The sequence below is a fragment of the Sapajus apella genome, unplaced genomic scaffold, assembly GCF_009761245.1.
Source record: "Sapajus apella isolate SASKATOON/1434 unplaced genomic scaffold, GSC_monkey_1.0 scaffold21, whole genome shotgun sequence".
NCBI lineage: Eukaryota > Metazoa > Chordata > Mammalia > Primates > Cebidae > Sapajus > Sapajus apella.
Window position 1 is genome coordinate 18,394,982 of NW_022436961.1, and position 23,473 is coordinate 18,418,454.

At 35.3% G+C, this 23,473-nt stretch overlaps 1 protein-coding gene across 5 annotated transcripts in view; it reads left to right on the plus strand.

The window, feature by feature from the left end:
* TUSC3 (tumor suppressor candidate 3) overlaps positions 1–23,473 on the plus strand; it is a 218,223-nt gene that overhangs the window by 111,327 nt on the left and 83,423 nt on the right. For all 5 annotated transcript variants that reach the window (XR_004271998.1, XM_032288343.1, XM_032288345.1 and 2 more), the window contains exons 5-6: positions 544–684; positions 15,067–15,156. Coding sequence is in view for 4 of the 5 variants with exons in the window: in XM_032288343.1 (XP_032144234.1) it covers positions 544–684; positions 15,067–15,156 (231 nt within the window). In the remaining variant the exon portion in view is untranslated. The remainder of the gene's footprint in view (positions 1–543; positions 685–15,066; positions 15,157–23,473) is intronic.

Below are 23,473 nucleotides of genomic sequence, written 5' to 3' on the forward strand. Positions count from 1 at the left end.
ATTGGAACCAAGATCTGTATACATATTAGAAATCATGAGTTCAGACCATTTGGATCTATTTCTAAAAATAGTCCTCATGCTTTAAAGGGTACCATCAAGAAAGTAGCCCATAGAATGGGGAAAATATTTGCAATTTTTCTACAAGATACTTAGTGTGTCTGTATACACACATACACACACACACACACACATATGTATATAGGACTCTTGCAACTTAATAATAAAAGGAGAAAGCCCAATTTAAAATGGGCAAAGGATCGGAATAGGCATTGCTGCAAGGAAAATATAGAAATAGCTAATAAGCACATGAAAAGATGCTGAGCATTGTTAGTCATCAGGGAAGTGCAGAGTTGTTTTACCTAGCCATTATGTTTTAAGGCATGTATCTTTGACTCATAAAGAGAATGAAAATATTGTTAATGCCACATTGGGTGGCATGTTTCCGAGTTCTTTGTTTTGAAAATTAGGAGGACTAGAATATGATCAAGAGAAAAATTTTGTTATTTTTCTTTCACTTTTAAAATTTCCATTGTATTTTTGCAGATTCGGGTTTTCAGACCACCGAACTACTCTGGTACCATTGCTTTGGCCCTGTTAGTATCGCTTGTTGGAGGTTTGCTTTATTTGAGAAGGAACAACTTGGAGTTCATCTATAACAAGACTGGTTGGGCCATGGTGTCTCTGGTATGTTAATACATTGTGCTTTTTTTTTTTTTGTCCTATTCTTTGTATGATAGTATAAGTTGTATAGTATTAACAAAATGAACCAGATTATAACTATAATAGACTATAATTCAAGTCTGAATGAGAAGTAACTGTTTAGAACTTGGATAATGTAGTTTAAGTTTTCTGTCAGTCAAAACTATGCTGTCTTCTCTCTACTTTTCACTACTAAAATGTAATGTTCCTCTGTACTTGGCACAAGTGCTAAATAAATACATGTTGAATACTTCTAGAAATATGATAAGTTTTGATCAGAATTAATAGCTCAGAGTAATTTGCAGGTGGCTTAGAAATTCAGCAACTTCTGAATTTCTCATTCAGCTATTTCTTTCCTGACAGCTGTTTCTTGTGTCTCTTCTATGTGACTGATATTTGTTAGATTCTGGGGATATAAAGTTAAGAAATAGACTGCCTGTGAGAAATGCCTTGTGGGGATACAGAGGAAGCAACAAATGGAATAAGTTTATGTGTGCTATGATGGCAGTAAGCAACAGAGTATTACAGGAATACATAGAAAGACACCTAACCTAGAGTAAAGGAAAGACAGGTTTCCCAGATTATGACATGAGCTGAATTTTGTAGAACAAAATGAAATTCTAAAGTCAGTAAGGCCAAGTATTTGACATAAGTGAAGCCTGGGATATTCAGAGAACTATAGTTCTGTGTGACTGGAGCAATGATAGATGGCAAGGCAGAAGGGGCCAGAGACGACACTAGAGTTCAACAGTTCCCAACTCACAGCCAATAGCCAAAAATTATTTGGATTTTTATACACATAACAATTTAGGTAAAATTGAAAATAAAATCTCCTTCACAATAGGAAGGAAAAATATAAGGTACTTAAAAATAAATCTAGTAAAAATTGTATGAAATATTTATAAATAGAATTTTGAAATTAAGAATAGATACATACACATATATGTAGATAAATATATATCAGTGTATATCTATTATAGATATGTATTATGTCTGTAATTTAATACAGAGTGAGACTCTGTCTCCAAAAAACAAAAATAAAAATGTTATTAAAGATACAATGACAATATATTACAACTACAATGTATTATGTCTATAATAACATAATACATTGTTTACAGCTAGTTGTCAGTTTGTTTCTTTTGCTTTCTTGCAATAGCCCTTCATCCTTTCCATCATGTTTTCACCAAAAAATTAGGGGTCTTGATGACTAAGTTGGAAGTGGTAGGACAGACTGAGAAGCAGCCCAGGCAAGCGTCACCTTGAAGCAATTTCATTTTCTGCAACAATACTTAGAGCTCAGAAATTCAAACAGAACCTCTGTGGCTTTCTAGTAAATAGTCAAAATATAAATTAAATATTTGGTCTTTTAAGAGCAAGAGAGATAAGATTTTTTAAAGAAAGTTTCTTAATATTGTTTTTTCACTTTTGATGAATAAGTTAAAGTGGATTAATTAATTGTACTCTATTTAAAGTAATTGGACACTATGGGTGATCTTAATTACCTTAGTCATTAAGTTCAAAAGTGTTTTGGCTTTTTTCCATGCTAGTTTTCAAGTTGCTTCATTCGGTAAAGCTGCCCAGGTTTCTTGGTAAAAATGTGCCATTTTCAGTGTGTCACTGCAAAATTAAAACTTCTTTGGTATTTAACAGTTAATATCTTGTCACTATTTTAGTCTATCAAAAATTAATATAGTCTCATCTCTTAATTATACTCAAATAACAATAACCTACATTATTCTTATTCCTCAAGAAGAGCTCCGGAATTACTGCATTGTAAGCTAGTGATAATTGGCATTACTATTTACTGATCTCTTTCTTCTTTTGGGGTATGCTTCATAACTGTGCAAAGGAACTTATATTGTCCTCATTTGATAAGCATGGAAACAAAGATTCAGTAAGGTCAACTTGCAAAAGCTTACATAGCTAGAAAGTACCTGAACTGGGATTTGATCGCATTCGTCTGACTGCAAGCTGTGTATTATTTACACAAAGCTGGGCTTCTTTAAACCTGGGCACATATCTTATATGTTGGATATTCAACCCAGTAGATACGATGAGCTATCATGACTGCAAATAAATTCATAGAACAACATTTCTATGATGTATAGATGTTAAATACTTCAGTTGATCAATTTTATTGAAAACCTCTGCTATGTTATACAGATTTATTATTATTATTATTATTATTTTTTGCTGTTTTACTTTGAATCTTTGAAAGCGAATTAACCTGGCATGGCAGAAGATACTCTAAGATATCTTGGCAGATATGCCTGCTCCCCTATCACAGCCTTTTAGAAGTCAGTAACAGGCTACAAAGAAGAGACATATTTTCAAACAATGTATTTTAAAACACCACACTTTATAAATATTAATATAAATAATAAAACATTAATAAAATATTAATCAACTCTTGTAATACTTTTCAGCATCTCCTCCAGTTTTTCTTATTAATACAGAAATGCTTTTGTTTCATGGCCTTTGGAAACTCTTTAAATCACTTAAACAATCAGATTAAATATATAATTTGAGTCGTCTTTACCGTTGCCTTCCTGATGCCACTTGATTGTTGCTTATAAATTGAAAAGCTAAATTTGTTCATATCAAATTTTTCTTATCCTATTATGAGATTTCCTTAGAAAGTTAAGAGAGTGTTCAAAATGCTGACCTATTCATTCAAATTCTCAAACATTTGTCTATTTAAAATAACAAATACTGTAACTCATTTTTCTTTGAAAGTAAGGAAAACAATATATATTTTTAAATTTGCCAAAATATTGTCATCCGACTTATGCAAACTCTCATGAAAGCCTTTGATTGCACAGTAAAAGGAAAGCTCTTAAAATAAAACAGTAATGAACCATTTAAGAGTAGATGGCTTCCATAGAACAAAAAGAATATGTACAAAAGGGAGGAAAATGAATGAGAGAAATATCTGGTACTGAATCTCTAGCCCCAGGCTGACTTTTTAGTAAAGAACAACTCTAGGTGCATTTAGCAGTTGTGTCTTTTTATCATTGAACCTATACAAAAGTACATCCAAGGAGAATTATTTAGTGTTATGAACACTTAGTTCTGGGTAGACTGTATTCTAAGGCTGGTATTTTTTTTCCTTTTTTTTACTGTAGTATTAATTTTTTTGTATGTGACTTAAAGTTAGGGTAAGAATGAAGTATATGCTGGGAGAGAGGAAGTTATCATATGCTGTAGGGTGTAGGATAGAGACAGGTTGCAATTTCTTGACACAGAGGAAGTAATACATGCAAATATTAAAACATACATATATGTTAGAGCCTCTTGGTTCTCAAGAGCTAAAGATATTCATAAGTAAATCTTCCTGGTCTCATGCTTCCTAAAGGCGGAAAAATTTTTGTTAACTACTATTTCTAGATCCTGATGATTGTTCATAGAACAGAATATGTATCATTGATTGGTTCTGGTTTCACTCCCTTCTGCCTTCTCTCACCCCCTAAATATGGAGGATGGTGGACAATAAGCATATACATTACTTGCTTTATGATGAACTTAAAGTAGAATGATTGAGTAAAATATTGAAATACACTAGTACATAATTTCAGAGTGTAGCATAGATATGTAGTTTATGGTCTTGAGAAAACAATATTGACTTGGAAACAAAATGAGTTAAAATAGTGTGTTTTGTAGCCCATAATGAAGCTGTTCATAACAACCTATTCGTAGGTGACTGTCATTTCAAGCCAGAAAATATTAGTAGTATGAGTAGCAACATTCGTTTCAAACACAAAGGAAAATATCCTAAGGTTATGCACTTAAAAGCATGAAAGATAAAGCATCATTAAAATCATCTAATAACCCAACCTTATAATCACAGTAAATCACAATAGGATAAAAGTTGTTTTCTGCTTTCTAATACTATCTGTATTGATGACTCCTATACCCTCCTGTTTCTTTTGCCCCATATTTTGTCATTTTAATGATTTAAATTCTTTGCAAATCTTCAAATTGGAAATTCGTATACATTACTATACAATATTCACATTCATGGAAGGTGCTTTGGCATGGACACATTGTGATTTATCAATAGAAATTTATTTCTTGTGACCAGAGCTACCGATGGCTCTGAGTTCATATGGGGTAGAAAAGGGTCTTTTTTCTTTCAAATTTATTTGAATGAACTTATATAACTTTTGATATATACAAATAATCTTTATGTTGTTCTCTTTAAAAATGAGGAGGAAATAATTGTTGATAATATTTTTTCCAATGAAGTAACTTGTGTTTGGATGACCCCAGACAGTTTTGCTCATCAGGCAACTATGCCATTTGGCCATTTGAAGTTGGGTATGGTTTTTGCAAACAGGTATTTCTATGAGCAGCCATTTGTGTAAAGAGTTAGGAAAACAGAATTTTAAAATGAATTCGTAAATTTTTAGAATATACTTAATATATCTAATTCTTAATTTTCTCTAGTAAGAGGAAGCAGTACCTTCAATAACTCAAAGAACATTTTTAAACTATTCATATATGGATAGATTTTTAAATTTTAATGTTGTTGGCTGAGTTTCTGCTTATCTTATTATAAAGTCACAATTAAGTAAGCCTCACTGTGAAGTTTCCATACATGAATCTACTACACTTCATGCACGGCTAATCTTCTTAATCCAGCTCTATAGTGGTTTTAAATACTTGTTGAAATTGTTTTCCTCAACGCATATTTCCTTTCCATGGAATTGAAGACTTTGTCTTAGGAAGGTTTTTTTGTTGTCGTTGCTGAAATGACCATAAAGATACTTCTCATCTTTTCTTTCTTTCCTTTTTTTTTTTTTTTTTAAAAAAAGGAGTATTATGGATTGAACATAAATGGAAGAAAAAATGATAGTATTTCTTTTTTTTTTTTTTTTTTGAGACGGAGTCTTGCTCTGTCGCCAGGCTGGAGTGCAGTGGTGCAATCTCGGCTCACTGCAACCTCTGCCTCCTGGGTTCAAGCGATTCTTCCTTCTCAGCCTCCCGAGTAGCTGGGACTACAGGCGTGTGCCACCACACCCGGCTAATTTTTGTATTTTTTAGTAGAGACAGGGTTTCATCGTGGCGAGAATGGTCTCGATCTCTTGACCTCGTGATCTGCCCACCTCGGCCTCCCAAAGTGCTGGGATTACAGGCATGAGCCACCGCGCCTGGCCATGGTAGTATTTCTGTATAGCACTGAAACCAAGTTTTAAAAAATTGACCATAAATCATTCACTTGTGAATAGAAGAAGTGTATAGACTATAAATTCCCTGACATGCATGTCTGTTCTTACTCTGCTTATTAAGTAATATCATTAAATTACTTATAACTTAATAACATTTTAATATTTTAAAAACATGGAATATACAGAGATTGTATAAAATGTATTTCACATATTACATATTTTCTGTGTAGTTAGCATTAAAATTTTCACTTTCAGTAACAGCTTATTTTAATATTCAGCTGATTAAGATACCTTCAAATTAACTCGTGGTGTTATTTAAATTTCATATTTTTCAGAAGAAAATTAAAACTTTTGATTTTTAAAACTATATCCACTATATAGTGGACATCTGTGAAATAATTATGAACGCAAAGAAGCACATAATGATTATTTTTCTTTTTTAAAATACAATGTGAAATTTTTTCCCAAATTTTCTAAATCAAATCTCTCATCAAAGTTTGTTGCGTAGAATAGCTAAAAGCAAAGTAGCTGTAGTTGAAATGGTTGTGAACATCTTGACCCTTTGGAAAACTGTAGGATCTAAGCAGTTTGTTTTGAAAAACAAGGAAAATAGACACTTAGAAGAGGATGCCTTGGGCCATTGGTGTTCTCAGCTCACCACAAGGATATAACCTCTAGATTTGAGAAAGGTATCATGTGATTTTGTTCATTCATATTTATTGAATGCTTGCCTATTAAATAAATGTGGAAGGTAAGTGTTCTTCCACTACAGTGAGGTGTAAGGATTGGTATCTGCTTTGTACCTGTAGCCATAGCATTTAGAATTGTGTCTGGCATGTAGAAAGTGTTCAATAAGTATTTGTTGAATGAGCGAAAGTTACATGAATAAATAGGTTTATGGGAATTTTAAAACATGGGTTTTTTTTTTTTTTTCACTGTTATTTATAGCATTGTAGGTTATGATTGGGACTAGTACGTTTTTTTTCTAGAAATCTCATATATTCACATATTGATGATTCCTAGAATACTGATTCTGTGTTTCAGTGCATTTACCTTTTCTATGTTTGTTCACGTTTATTCTTTATTGACCATTCAACAAGAATTTGAAAGCTACCATGTGTCAAGATCTATGAAGAACCATGTGGAGATACAAAGTTAAGTTAAAAAGACTAGAACATGAGCCCTGCCCTCAGGGACCTTACATGGAAAGTGAGGAAGATAAATCAGATAGATATATCAGTAGCATACAAATGCTTTGATGAACATCTGTCTCAAATCTTGGTGTCCCAACATGGTATTGTTTATGACTCAAAGAAAACACAAATGTAGAAAACAAATACTTCCCAAAGGACTACCATTGAAGGCGTTCTTTGAATTAACTGCAACAAATATCTGAGTAGCTTTTTTAGTCTTGCTCTTTTCATGGTTATTGTCTAGTGTCACTTATGAACCATTTCTGATACTATATGAAATTTTAGACACCCAAGTACCTGATTCTGTGGAGAAAAATTAAGCAGAGCTTTCGGTAGAAACTTCACAAATCTCAAGTCTCGGGATGTATGCTGATGGTAAATGTATAAAATGTCCAAGTGGAAAGCTTCTAAAAAGAAGAATAGAATATTTTGCAGTCTTGTGAATTAGAAATTACAATTTGCGGTGCACTGGACTCCTATTTGAAAATTTTCTGTGGCTAGCATCAAATACAGACAGAGCTTTGCCAAGGCCATAATCCAGCCATGGCTCACTGCATTCCCCAATTGGATTAGGGTGATTACACATCACTATTGACAATATCAAGTTGACAAGCTTGACAATATCAAGTAAATTGAACAACTTTAAACCAGCAAACAAAACCAACGCAAGAAGAGGGACCAAGTCTGCATACTCCAGTATGGATTGAATCTATTGCTAAAGCAGTTGAATCCATTGCTAAAATCTTCATTCCATGATGACTAACTCTTCTAAGCATTTGAGAAGACATAGTACTAATCTTATGTAAACTTCTCTGTGAATAAAAAAAGGAAATGCCTCTATTTTCTGAAGCAAGAATAACTTTGATTCTAATACCTGACAGGGACATTTAAAAATAGAAAAATGTTAAGCCGGTCTTTCTCATAGATATAGATGCATTTATTCTGAAGAAAACACTGGAAATTTGAGGTAGTAAGAAATAAAAAGTAATACATTGTCAAGTTACTTCACTAATACAAGGATGGTTTACTATGTGAGAGTTATCAGTGTAATTTTCTATGCTAATAGTTTAAAAATTATCTTTGATATGTGTATATAAGCATTTGATAGGTTCAGTGCTTATGTGGGAATAAGAAAAAAAGAAAAAATAGAAGGGAACTTCCTTAATCTGATTAAAAAATATACAGTAAACATTGTATTTTGCAACTTACTGAAATTCCTGAGGTAAGGAATAATACAAGATGCTTGTTCTTGAATATTTTATTAGGATCCTGAGCAGGGCATTAAGACCAAAACAAAAAACTTACACACATACCAGTAAAAATAAAATTGCCCTCATTAGCAGGTGATTTGATTTTGTAGATAGAAAAAAAATTAGACCTCATTGGTAAATTCACTAAGGTTGATGAATACACAGTAAATTGTAACGATTCATATCAGAATGAATCATAAAAAAAAAAGTTTAAAAAGTCTGTTGTCACAGCATCAAAAAAATTCTTGAATCAATCTCAAAAGGCATGCACACTGACAACTGAAAATGTTATTCACATAATCTTTTTTTTTTTTTTTTTTAAAGTTTTGCTCTAGTTGCCCAGGCTCCCGAGTAGCCGGGATTACAGGTGCGCACCACCACACTCGGCTAATTTTGCTTTTTTTAAGTAGAGACAGGGTTTCTCCTTATTGGTCAGGTTGATCTTGAAATCCCAATTTCAGGTGATCCACCCGCCACGGCCTTCCAAAGTGCTTGGATTAACAGGCGTGAGCCACCTTGCGTAGCCTCAAATGAATTTTTTTAAAACTTTTAAATGGCAAGTTGACCTGTTCATAGATTGGTAGACTCAACATTGTAAAGATATCCACCTTGACCTTGAGCAAAATTTGTGCATAATTTTTTTGTGTTGAAATTGACAGTGAGATTTTAGCAGAGGGTAATGAAGAGAATAGTTGAAACAGTATTAAAGAAGAATAATGCTGGAGAATTTACACTTACAGATATTAACATTTATTATAGATCTTTAATATTTGAGCCTTCATGGTATTCATTTCACAAAAAGACATATGGAACAGCATCTATAGTCCAGAAGCATACTCAGGCTTGTAAAATCACTTGATTTGTAAGCAAAGTGGCCCTGGAGTGCAGGGAGTAAGTACTGTATGGCATTTTTGATAAATAATTGCTGGACCAACTGGTTATCTACATGGGAAAAAGGTGAATTTCAACTTTTACCTCCCACTATATACAAAAAATTAACTCAAGAGGAATTGTGAATCTAAATGTAAACTGTAAACATTTGCACTTTTAGAAGAGAGCATGAATATGTATCTCCATGATTGATGGTTAGGCAAGGCTTTCTTAAAACAGAACTTAAGAACTGGTAACCATAATAGAAGAAATAATTGATAAACTGAACTACATTAAAATGAAGAACTTATGTTTGTCAAAAATCACTATCAATGAGATGAAAAGAAAGACAAGGCTCATGTTTGGTAAGGACTATTTGCTATGTATATATTTAACAAAGAACCTCTATCCAGAAATATAAAGAACCTTGACAAAACAATAAGAAAAAGACAACCAAATTTTAAGGGGGTAAATTACTTGCTGGGTACTTTACAGAAATGTCCAAATTTCACTAACCATATGAAAAGTTATTCAACCTTATTAATCAAGGGAATGCAAAATAAAACGACAGTATGACACTATGATACTTTTACCAGAAGATCTAAAATGAACACACACAGCCACACAGCTAATACCACTTATTAGTAAAAGTATATTTCAGCTGCTTTTTGGAATATAAATATAAAAAAGCTATTACCAATTACTGGTAAAACTATATATCATGTACTACTATTTGGAATATAAATTTCGTTCAACCTCCTGAGAAATGTGTTTGGTTCTATCTACTAAAACTGAGTATTTACATATTATTTGATATATAATTTTCAAGAAAATGTTTCTTACCTTGGGAAGGTTATGTAGATTATGATTAGGAAGAGACACAAGAGAGCTCCTGTCTTTCTGATAGTGTTCATTTACTTGATTTCCAATGGTAGTTGCAAGGATGTGTTTATTTTGTGAAAATTAATCTAGCTATAACTATGAATTATGCCCTTTTTCTTTGAATATAATTAAATAAAAATTAAAGTCAAATTAATTGCAAAATTAAAACTTCCAGATTGCTGAAAGTAATGAAATGGTGACATTTCTGTTGTTACAACCAAAAAAGGATACATTAGTTATGAGAATTTTTATAAACTTGAAACCTAGGCCATTTTGCATTTTAGAAGTACATGTTACTCAGTGTTTTGTTGTTTCTTATGAAAAGTGCCAGAGCTATATGAGTAAATACATCTGTCACTACATATGATTCTGCATATTATTCTAGGTTTGAACCTGCTTTTGTTTTATTAAAACATTTCATGGAATCTTGAGTAAATCATGTATTAGGATGAGTTTTTTAAACTTGTGACATACCATAAGTAGTATTGCTACTGCTCTTATCTCTTTTCCTCCCTGTAGAATGTAAGCTCCTTAATGATAGATTTCTACCTCATATTTTTGTTCATTGCTTTATCCCCAGCTTCTAAATCAGTTTTTAAATACATAGCATGCTCTTGGTGAATAAATCTTGAATGAATAAATGAGAAATATTTTTTATGTCAGGGCACCTGTCACTTATTCAGGATTTCCAGCTGAGGATGGGAAGCATCTTTATCTTATTCATTCTTAAATCTCTAGTGTCCGGTAACATACCCGGTGTACAGCAGTGCTCAAGTAAGTTAATTGTCAAGTGAATAAACTGGAGGGGTTCCCTAGAGAACCATTTACGGGCCATGAGTTAATCCTAGTTTAGAAGAAGGTTCACTGGGTTGATGCAGCATTAATGAGACGTAGATGCAGGCATTACCATCATGGATGTAGGGGGAAGCAAGAAGAGTGATCTGAATGGAGGGTGCAGTGCCAGTTAAGGAGTGGTGGGACATGGTGCCATTTAGGAGTATGGGAGCAAATTGTGGCGGGCTTCGGAATAATAATATTCACTGAGCTTGTGTTGTGTATTGTGTGCAGTATTTAAGTGTGCTACATAAATTAACCTAGTTAAAACCCCTGCAGTTTAGAAAGATGGATATCAGTATTATCCTAGTGTTACAGATAGGAAACAGACCCAAAGCAATGAACTTGCTCAAGGTTGCACAGGTGCTGAAGATACACCTGCAACTTGAGTATTAAAATTTACAAACCTCCATTCTCAACTGTTACGATCAAGTTCTAGGCCAGGCACTTTAAACATACTAGTGATCTGTCTTAAGAACATGGAACGTTCTTGGGTAAATACTACTGTTTGTGAATATCTTAGTTGGTTAAATATTTTCATAGCCAAAACAAGTGAGACTTTTTAGATTGTCTCTCTCTCTTCTGTCTCTTTCCCTCTTTCTCTCTCCCTGCTATCTACCACTCCCCCCCCCACTCCTCTCTCCCCGCTCTCTGCCTCTCTTCTGTCACTCTCCTCTCTTCCCCCACCCTCTCCCCACCCCTCACCTCTCTCTGTCTCCTTCTCTTTCTGTCTTCCTGTCCTCCCGCCCCGCCCACCCTCACAAGATGTACACGCTGGAGTGCAGTGGCATGATTTTAGCTGACTGCAGCCTTCACCTCCTGGGCTCATGTAGTTCTCCTACCTTATCCTCGGACTACAGGTGCATGCCACCATGCCCGACTATTTTTTGTATTTTTTTATGGAGGCGGCATTTTGCCATGTTAGCCTGACTGGTCTCAAACTCCTGGGTTCAAGTGATCCTCTTGCCTCAGCCTCCCATAGTGCTGGAATTACAGGTGTGAACCACCATGCTTAGCCAGTATACCTGCTTTCTTCATTTTCTTTCTAAGTCCCTGACTTCTGTGTCTCAGAGTCCTGGGCAGCTGTTCATGAACCAGCTGATGGGATTCTTTCCTATGCTTTCTTTTCTTCTCTCACCCTACCTGCTGTTCTAGAACAATTTCATCCATTCCTATGACTATAGTAACAACTATGTGCTCACAATTCCCAAATTGATAGCTTTTTCTTAGATATCAGTTATTAAACAGTATGTGTAAGTGTCTCGTAGAAGTCTCACTATCCAACAGTTTTTCGAAGTGAATGTTTTGTAAGCACATTAGAGTCAGTCCTTTTGAAAATGAACTCCAAATCTGTGTTAGCTGCTTCCCTTTCACACTTATTTGCCTCTGTCATTCTGTATCTCATTGGGCCATAATACTCTGCTGCTCCAGTCATAAATCACAAAGGTGGAGTTAGTTTTGATTCTCTTTTTTTTCTGTCACATTACTCAATCACCAAAACTTAAGGACTCCACCTATTAAATATTTGCCTTATATGTCTGCTTCTCTCAATTCTTAACTGTACCATGAAATAGACTATAGTAGTCTCTCATGAGTATTTAGGCATCAGCCTCCAAACTGATTTCTCCAGTCTATTCTCCTTTCTGTGATTAGTGCCATCTTTCTGAGATACCTACTTGACCATGTGCTTTCGTAATTCAATATTGGAATATCGTGGAATCAGTAAAAAGAGGCAAAGAAGGAATGAACATAGGTAAAGGCAAAACCAGAGATACATACCATAGTTTCCGTTGCTGGTTTAGTGACAAGGGTTAGGGCGTAACAAGATAAAACTGTATATAACCACTCGTTTATTAAAAACAAAAGGTAATTTGTTTATACTATAAATGTTTTTGGTCATAAGATGTATCTTTTCCTGGATTATTTTTTAAGACAGGGTCTTGCTCTGATGCCCAAGCTGGAATCCAGTGGCATGATCATGGCTCACTGCAGCCTTGACCTCCCACCTCAAACGATCCTCTCACCTCAGCCTCCTCAGTAGCTGAGACTATAGATGCACACCACCATGCCTGGCTAATTTTTGTAATTTTTGTAGATAAGGGGTTTTGCCATGTTGCCCAGGCTGGTCTCAAACTCTTGAGCTCAAGCTATCCACCTGCCTCAGCCTCTCAGAGTACTGAGATTACAGGCATGAGCCACTGTCCCTGGCCTGCAGTTTTTTTTTTTTTTTTTTTTTTTTTTTTAAAGGGCTCCAGGTCTTATTATGTTGCCCAGGCTGGTTCTGAAATCCTAGGATCCTCCCATCTCAGTCTTCTGAGTAGCTGAGACTATAGGGACATGCTACTGTGTCTAACTCCTTTTTCTGGATTTTAAAATACACTCTGCCTAAAACACTATAACATAAATAATCAACTTTAATATACTCTTAAATTCACTGATATGATGTTCCTATAAATTAAATATAGACTTTATTTCTCTCACATAACAATTTCAAATTTTTTTCTTATTTCAAATTTTATTCTTAGACTTCTAGATTACTTTAGATTACTGAATTTGTCCACTTAATTCTTTGACTATGCTTCCCCCCACCCTTTTTTAAAATTTTACTTTAGGTGCATACTGTATCTGGCATTTCTCCCGATGTTCTCTCTCTCCACCCTCCCCACCCGCCACTCTCTCTCCCCTGCCCCCCACCAACTGCCCTCAGTGTCTGATGCTCCTCTCCCTGAGTTCTCAAGTTCTCATTGTTCAACACCTACCTATGAGTGAGAACATGCAGCGTTTGGCTTTCTGTTCTTGTGTCAATTAACAATTTCAAATTTTTAATTTATGTTTTTAGATGGTGAATCACTCTCTATGCTCACTCTCGGCCTAGGCCTAATATTCTAGTGTCTTTACCAAGTTTAACTGAAAATATTTTGTAAAATCTTTACTCAGAAAATAGTCCAACCTAGGCTTAGTCTGTAAGTCAAATCTGGCTTTAAACAAGTCTGAGTTAATTTCAGAGTTATTCTTAAGAAAGTCAGAAAAGGATTCAGATTAACTCCTCCAAAGCTGTTTTATCATTATCTGTTGAAACACTTTGGCTCTCAAGCAGAGAACAGAATCTAAATTTATTTTCCAGATTTAGGTATCGTTGCTTATGTGCCCCATCTTCTTCCCTTTTGTATCCCTTTTCCTCCCTTAAAAATTATGCCAACCTAGAATATTTAGACCCCCAGTCATGTGTGGCTCATTCTTGCCTTTGTTGATGGTGGTGGTGGTGGTGTTTATTTTTTGGTTTTTGGTTTTTTTTTTGGGGGGGGGGGGGGGGGGGGTACAAATGCTTCTGAGAGCCAGGAAGCTGAAGTAAAGAGTGATTGGGCAAGATATACGAAAGCAGGAAGTATAGGTACTGTTTCAACCTAGAGAACACATTTAATCTAAAGGAGTCCCGGTTCATTAATTTAAAAATATTCTGTGATTTAAACAAAAACATACTGACACCTAAGTTACACTGATTGAAGTGTGACTTCTGGTTTATATATTCTCTCCCACCCTCCTGCAATGCCTTGGATCTTCAGTATTCATTTTCCAAATACAGCTTTTTCTGATATATCTAGCAGGTATATAATCTCTGAGTTATTCCTGGCTGTGTCTTTTTGTGATTTCTTCCATCTCTAAACATCTTCTGAAGTTACTGTGTCATACATTTTGTGGAAAGTGTTTAGGTACTTATGGGGATCTAAGTACTGTAATCCAAGAGTGTAGGCTTTTGGTTATCCAGACTAATAGAAGAATGATGTTTAGAGGATATAGAAGATGATTATCATGTCCTTTAAAATATCTCTAAAACATCAAGTGTCTCATCTGTGCTTTTGACTGGCTCAGATGAGCACGTAATATCAGATTGTCAGCATGCCAGATGCCTCACATATGTTATCCAATGTAATCATTAACACACTTCTTTAACAGAGCTGGCCTCCCAATTTTGTAGATATGGAATCTGATGCAGGGAGAATAAGTAACTTACTCAAGGTCCTGTAGTTAGTAAGTGAAATTTTTTTAAATGGGTAAGGTGATAAATGATTTTTACGAGTTAGTTTCATCATGACCACTGTGTTTTAGAAATGCATTATTCTGGTATTCTCTGGTTTATGTATCGAAACATTGTACCCTGTTTTTCAGTGTATAGTCTTTGCTATGACTTCTGGCCAGATGTGGAACCATATCCGTGGACCTCCATATGCTCATAAGAACCCACACAATGGACAAGTGGTAAGTGTACTTTGTAAGCATCAATATTCGGAAGTTTAATACAGCTTAATATAGGAATGAGAAATTATGTTTAGTGTTTAGTAGGAAAAGATTGTCAATCAAAATATATATTCTTTATCACTACCTCTGTACACATATATGCGTCCACGTGCGCGCGCGCACACACACACACACACACAATATTAATTTTTTTTAGGATGAGCGCTACTTTAGTGTTGATGAAAAAAATTAGTATCTACCATTTCAAGTTACATGCATACACTGTTTTTTCATGTTTACCTATTGCTATGGCAATACTATGTATCCCCACTAGAGGAAATTGGAACAGTTGATATCCAGTGTCCTTCCCATCCATGGTAAATTTAATTTCCTTCAGAAGGGATTAAGACATTGTTAACAGCTCTGGCAGTCATTGTATTAGAGTGTTAGGAACTCTTTGCCACAGAATTAAAAGTGAAATTGATACATTAGTAGCAGAGTTCATGTTAGTAACTGCCACTGAATTCATATAACTGAGTTTGTTGCCTCCTTTTTACATTTGGTGAGTAGGAAATACTGTGATAAATCAGCATAGAAACATACTCTCTTTGAGACAATATTAGGGTGGTAAAAATTAGCAGTTTTTAATTTTTTTCTCTAATTCTTTCTGTTTTTTTTAAAGATACATATTTTGAGAGAATAGTATAAATGGCATGCCTTCTTGTACCCATCACTAGAATTTTTCAGTTCTTATATATTTTTTTAAAGGTACATATTTTGAGAGAATATTTGTTTCATCTGTTCTCTCCTGTTTTTTCCACCTGCTAATAATAAAATAATTACTATTATTACTGTATAATAATCAAGTTGGTCTCATATTTTTGGGAACATTTTCAGATTTCTCCTGTAGATGGAGGACAAGGATATGAAGTCAGAGCTAGCCTCTTTGAATAATTGGTTGCCATAATAAGTTAGACATAGTTTTTACAACATGTATATGTTTTTGAAATATGGCATTATTTAGAAAGAACGGTAGTTTCAGAAAGTTTTCAATATTCAAAATTCAGTTATACAAAGAAAAATAATTTGAAATAATTTTAGAGCAATAAATTATTCCCTTACCTTTAATTTTCACACAAACAGTGGCCTCTCAACAAGACCTTTCCTCACCACGCTATTTAAAATTAGCCCTTTTTTCTCTTCCTCCTCCCCAGTGCCCATACTGTTTCTCCCTCTCCTGTTTTATTTTTTCTCCATAGTACTTGTCCCCTTACTATATGCTACATAATTTACTTATGTTATTTTTTCAATCTGTTTTTTGCCATGACCCAGTAATACATAAGCATCTGAAAGAATGGATTTTATCCATTTTTGTCACTGATACACTTCTGTTACATAAAGAAGGGCCTGATGCAGATATTTGATCACTGTTGCGTTAATGATAGTTAACATTGTAAATTTAGGAAATCTCATAAATTTTTTGATACTACCTTTTAATATTCTTCTTAGAGTATTCCTTAGGTATAAAACATATTAAGGCATTGTTTTTCATTATTTTTTATGGTTTGTTAAAGTATATAAAAAATTGTTCAACTTTCTTACAGAATGTTTTAACATATTGTAATGCTTTTTGGGAGGGTATCAGACTTTTTTTTGTTTGTTTGGTAGAGCTTTTATATTAGGTTAGCGGATACCTGTGCAGGTTTGTTACTTTGGTACGTTGCATGATAAAGGTTTGGAGTGTGAATGATCTCATCACCCAAGTACTGAGTATAGAACCAAATTGGTAGTTTTTCAGCCTTTTCCTCCTTCTCCCTCTAATAGCCTGCAGTGTCTATTGTTCACATCTTTATGTCCATGTGTATCCAGTGTTTAGCTCCTACTTTTAAGTAAGAACGTGCATTACTTGATTTTCTGTTTCTGTTAATTTGCTTTGGATAGTGGCCTCCACCTGCATCCATATTGCTACAGAAGACATGAGTTCATTCTTTTTATGGCTATGTAGTATTTCTTGTTGTTGTGTATGTACCACATTTTCTTTATCCACACTGTGATAGACACCTCGTTTGATTCCATGTCTTTGCTATTGAGAATAGTGCTGCAATGAACATACAAATGCATGTGTCATTTTGGTAGAACAATTTATTTTCCTTTGGGTATATGCCCAGCGATGGGATTGCTAGGTCAAATGGTGGTTCTATTTTAGTTCTTTGAGACATCTCCATACCGTTTTCCATAATAGCTGTACTGATTTACATTCCCACCAGTAGTGTACGTGTTCCCTTTTCTTCACAGCCTTGCCAGCATCTATTATGTTTTGACTTTAAAAAAATAGCCATTCTGACTGGTGTGAGATGGTATCCCATTGTGGATTTAATTTGCATTTCTCTGATGATTAGTGATGTGTGGAGCTTCTTTCCATATATTTGTTACCCACTGTCTGTCTTCTTTTGAGAAGTGTCTGTTCATGTACTTGCCTACTTTTTAATGGGGTTATTTTCTGATTGTTGATTTGTTTAAGTTGCTTATAGATTCTGGATAATAGACCTTTGTCAGGTACATAGTTTGCGAATGTTTTCTCCCATTCTGTAGGGCGTCTGTTTACTCTGTTGATAGCTTTTTTTGTTTTTTTTTTCTCTGCCAAAGCTTTTTAGTTTAATTAGGTCCCATTTGTCAATATTTTATTTTGTTTAGATTGCTTTTGAGATCTCCATAAATGCTTTCCCAAGCTGGGTTTTTGGTAGTGACGTTTGGTAGTGTCTGGATACGTTTTAGATTGTCTCAATTTTCAGGGCAACTATCCACTTCTGGCAGTTAGTGATAGAGGCCAGGAATGCTGCTAAACACCTAAAATACAAAGGACAGCCTCCTACACCCAATAAATAGTCTGGCCCCAAATATCAGAGTATTGAAAGTGAGAAGCCTAGGTAACCTTAAATATAATTTTGTCTTCCTAGAATCTTTGCACCCAAGAAAACTAACCCATCTAGCATATAATCACAACGAGTGATTTTCTTTTTTCTTAAAAAAAAAAAAAAAGTTTGGAAAACTGAGATAGCCAGAGCTTAGGGTCATGCGGACCTCTATTTAATGTTTAGGATGGTTGTATATATTGAACGTCATCAGCAAATATGATTGGTCTGTAAATGCGTGCTTATTTTTAAAGTTTTTAAAATTTTAATTTTGTTTTATAGAGTTAGAGTCTCACTTGGTCACCTTGGCAGAGGTGCTATCATAGCTCACCACAGCCTTGAACTCCTGGCTCAAGTGATCCTCCTGCCTCAGTGTCCCAAGTACCTGAGATTCCAGGTGCATGACACTGTGCCGGGTCTTTTTTTTCCCCAAGAGACAGGGTCTTGCTGTGTTGCCTAGGGTGGTCTTGAACTCCTGGACTCAAGCAGTTCTCCTGCCTTGCCCTCCCAAAGTTCTGGGATTATAGTCCTGAGCCACTGTGCCCATCTGTAAGTGGATTTTCTTTACTATGTCTTAGCAAATATGATTTAATCTATGGCATTTTATATGCTTAAAAATTGACATTGATAAGAGAAAGTGAAGACTGTGGCCCATAGAGACGTTTTTATGCCTCTGTCCTGAAGTGTGCAGGCAAATAGAAACAAAAAGAAAACAGGGCAGAGCTCTTCTCCAAACTCTACCTCTTACCAGGCCTGTCATTTTGGGGAAGTTACTTTTTCTCTCTGTTGTTGTTCTGTAAAATGAGTTGAATTCTGCTGTTCTTACTTTGTATTTTTTTGGTAGATAAAATCTGATAATAAATGTATATATTTTTTACAGGGCTGAGAATGGCTGTGTCTGTACCCGTATCAGCACAGACTTGGTAGATAGCAATCCCATAAAGCAAAGAGGGAAGGCGGTGTCAGACAGAGTCAGGTCCTATGACATGCAGCTACCAGGGTCAAGCCAGCATTAGGCTCAGTGCAGGGGCAAGAAAGGTCAGGGGTAAGATAGGCAGAGAAGCTGGAGGCACCAAGAAGGGTGCCATAGGTGGGAGGAAGAGAAAGAGAAAGACAGAGACAGCCACTGGTCTGAGAGGCCTGGTCTGCGTAAGCACTTGTAAAAGTTGAAAATACACTTGCCTTATTTTGAGTTTCTTTCAGAACAGATCCAAAGACAGTGATTGAAGTGAAAGAAGTTCATACTGGAAGTTAAGGAAACATGGGAGGGGAGTGGCAAACAGTCTAGGAAGAAAGCAGCCAAAAAAGATGTATTTATACAGTCAGTGTTATGAGCCACTCAAGCTTAATGCTGCTGTGGGATCTCTGGGAGCCTGTGTAGAACACATATGTCAACCTTCCTACTAAAGTGGTGGGGGAGCTGAGGTATTTATATGCCAGATCCCATCAGCCATTTGCTGGGTACTATTCTCTTGGCAAAGGAAGTACTTCTCCAGCACTGGTGGACTTAATTTGTCAAAGAAAGCCAGCCAGTCAAAGAAATGTAGGTGCTGGTGGTGGAAGTCAGGCTGGAACACACTGAGGCATTATGACAAAGAAATATGGGCAGTGTACTACTCATAGACTGTATTTACTACAACTTATAATAATATGTCAGTTTCTTCTTTTTTAGTAGATTCCAACTGAGAGGGAAAAAATGAAAACAACACATTTGGTATTGGTTTTATTTCAAGATATGCTCTGGGAAAAAAAGCCACAAATAAAGTCTCATCAATTAAATATAGTTTTATTTTTAAGTCAGTATCGTATGTCTTGTAAACAATTCTTCAGAGAAAAGTATAAAAATGTATGCATATTTAAGAACATCTATCTCTATAAGAAATTTTATCTTTATTTCACATTATTTTTATTGTAGTTTAGGTTCTGGGGTACATGTGCAGATCATGCAGGATTGTTGCCTAGATACATACATGGCAAGGTGGTTTGTTGCCTCCATCCCCCTGTCACCTATATCTGGCATTTCTTCTCACATTACCCGTCCCTATCCTCCTCACTCCCCACTGTCCCTCCCTGAGGCCCCCACTAACAGACCCCAGTGTGTGATGCTTCCCTCCCTGTGTCCATATGTTCTCATTGTTCAACACATGCCTACGAGTAAGAACATGCAGTATTTGATTTTCTGTTCTTGTGTCAGTTTGCTGAGAATAATGATTTCCACACTGATCCATGTCCCTACAAAGGACATGAACTCTTCATTTTTATGGCTGCAAAGTATTCCATGGTTGTATGTGTGCCAGATTTTCTTTGTCCTGTCTATCATTGATGGGCATTTGGGTTGGTTCCAGGTCTCTGCTATTGTAAACAGCGTGGCAGTGAACATATGTGTGCATGTGTCATTATAATAGAATGATTTATAGTCCTTTGGGTATATACCCAGTAATGGGATTGCTGGGTCAAATGGAATTTCTGTTTCTAGATCCTTGAGGAATCGCCACACTGTCTTACACAATGGTTGAACTAATTTACACTCCCACCAACAGTGTAAAAGTGTTCCTATTTCACCACATACTCTTCAGCGCCTGTTGTCTCCAGATTTTTTAATGATCACCATTCTAAATGGTGTGAGCTGGTATCTCAATGTGGTTTTGATTTGCATTTCTCTAATGACCAGTTATGATGCGCATTTTTTCATGTTTATTGGCTTCATATATGTCTTCTTTGGGAAGGTGTCTGTTCATATTCTTTGCTTACTTTTGAATGTATTTGCTTGTTTTTTTCTTGTAAATCTGTTGTAGTTCTTTATAGATTCTGGATATTAGCCCTTTGTCAGATGGGTAGATTGCAAAAATTTTTTCCCGTTCTGTTGGTTGCCAGTTCACTCTAATGATTGTTTCTTTTGCTGTACTGAAGCTCTGGAGTTTAATTAGATCCTCTTTGTCTATTTTGGCTTTTGTTGCCATTGCTTTTGTGTTTTAGTCATGAAGTCCTTGCCTGCGTCTATGTCCTTGATGGTTTTGCCTATGTTTTCTTCTAGGGTTTTTATGGTGTTAGGTCTTAAATGTTCACATCTTAACAAGTCTTTTTAAAAATTTTAGATTCAGTTAATACATGTGTAGGTTATTACAAGAGTATATTGTGTGATGCTGAGGATTGGGCATTATTAGCCCATCACCCAGATAGGAAGTTTTTTAGCTTTTGGCCTCTCTCCTTCCCTTCCTCCCTCTTTTTGGAGCCCTAGCATCTGTTGTTCTAATGTATATGTCTGTATGCACCCAAGGTTTAGCTTCCACTTGTGAGAACATAAAATATTTGGTTTTCCTTTTCTGCATGAAATTATGCCTCCAGCTACATTCATGTTGATTCATAGGACGTGATTTTGTTGTTTGTAATGGCTGCATATTAGTCTCTGGTGTATATGTACCACATTTTTTTAATTTAATCCACTGTGGATGAGCACCTAGATTGATTCCATGTCTTTGCTATTGTGAATAACGCTACAGTGAACATACGAGTACATGTGTTTATCTGGTAGAACTATTTATTTTCCTTTATATATACCCAGTAATGAGATTGCTAGGTAGAGTGGCAGTTCTAATTTTAGTTCCTTGAAAAATCTCCAAACTGCTTTCCACAGTGGCTGAACTAATTTACATTCCCACTAGTGGTGTATACGCTTTTCCTTTTCTCTGTAGCCTTGTAAGCATATGTTTTTTGACTTTCTGTAACAGCCATTCTGACTAGTGTGAAATGGTGTCTCATTGTATTTTTGATTTGCATTTCTCTGATGCTTACAGTTGATAAGCATTTTTTCACATTTTTTGGCCACTTGTAGGTTTTCTTTTGAGAGTGTCAGTTCATATCCTTTGTCCACTTTTTAATGGGCGTTCTTTATTTTTTGCTTGTTAAGTTTTTTGAGTTTATTGTAAATTCTGGACATGAGTCGTTTATCAGATGCATAGTTTGTATTTTCTTCTGTTGTATAGGTTGTCGGTTTACTCTGTTGATAGTTTCTTTTGCTGTATAGAAGCTTAGGTTTACTTAGGTTACGCTTGTCAACTTTTGTTATTTGCAACTGCTTTTGAAGACTTAGTCATAGAAAATATTTGCCTAGGCCAGTGTCCAAAAGAATATTTCTTAGGTTTTCATCTAGGATTTTTAGTTTTAGGTCTTATTTTTAAGTCTTTAATCCATCTTAAGTTGATTTTGTATATATGGAGAGGTAGGGGTCGAGTTTCATTCTTTTGAATATGGCTAGCCAGTTACCCCAGCACTATTTATTGAATAGGTGTTTATTCCCCATTGTTTATTTGTATAGACTTTGCCAAAGATCAGGTGATTGTAGATGTGTAACTTTACTTCTGGGTCATCTATTTTGTTCCATTGGTCTGCATGTCTATTTTTATACCAATACCATGCTGTTTTGGTTACTGTAGCTTTGTAGTATAGTTTGATGTTGAGTAATCTGATCTCTCCGGCTTTGTTACTTTGCTTAGGATTACCATGGCTATTTGAGCTCTGCTTGGATTACACATAAATTTTAGAATAGCTTTTTAATTTTTTTTTCTAATTCTATGAAAAATCAAGGTAAATTGAGAGGAATAGTACTGAACCTGTAGATTGCTTTGGGCAGAATGGCCATTTTAATGATAGTGAGCCTTCCAATCCATGAGCATGGGATGTTTTTCCATTTATTGTGTCATCTGTGATTTCTTTCAGCAGTGTTTTTGTAGTTTCCCTTGTAGAGGTCTTTCACTTCTTTGGTTACATGTATTCCTAGGTAATTCTCTGTGTGCGTGTGTGGCAGTTGTGAATAAGAATGTGTTCTTGATTTGAGTCTCTGCTTGACTGTTACTGGCTTATAGAAATGATACTAATATTTGTACATTGATTTTTGTATTCTGAAACCATACTGAAATTGTTTATCAGGTCTTTTGGCAGAGTCTTTAGTGTTTTCTAGATGCAGAATCATTTGGTCTGCAAAGAGAGACACTTTGACTTATTCTTTTCCCATTGGGATGCCTTTTCTTTCTTTTTGTTGCCTTATTGCTCTTGTGAAGACTTCTAATAGTATGTTGAATAGCAGTAGAGAGTGGACATTCTTGTCTTGTGTCAGTTCTCACGGAGAATGGTTCCAGCTTTTGTCTCCTGTTCAGAATGATGTTGCCTGTGGCTTTGTCAGAGATGGCTCTAATTATTTTGAAGTTTATTCCTTTGATGTGTGGTTTGTTGAGGATTTTTTTCATGAATAGATGCTGGACATTATTGAAAACATTTTCTGTGCCTATTGTGATGATCATACGGTTTTTGTTTTTAATTATGTATATGTGGTGTATTACATTTATTGATTTGTGTATGTTGAACCAACTTGGCATCCCAGAAATGAAACCTACTTGATCGTAGTGGATTAATTTTTGAATGTGCTGTTG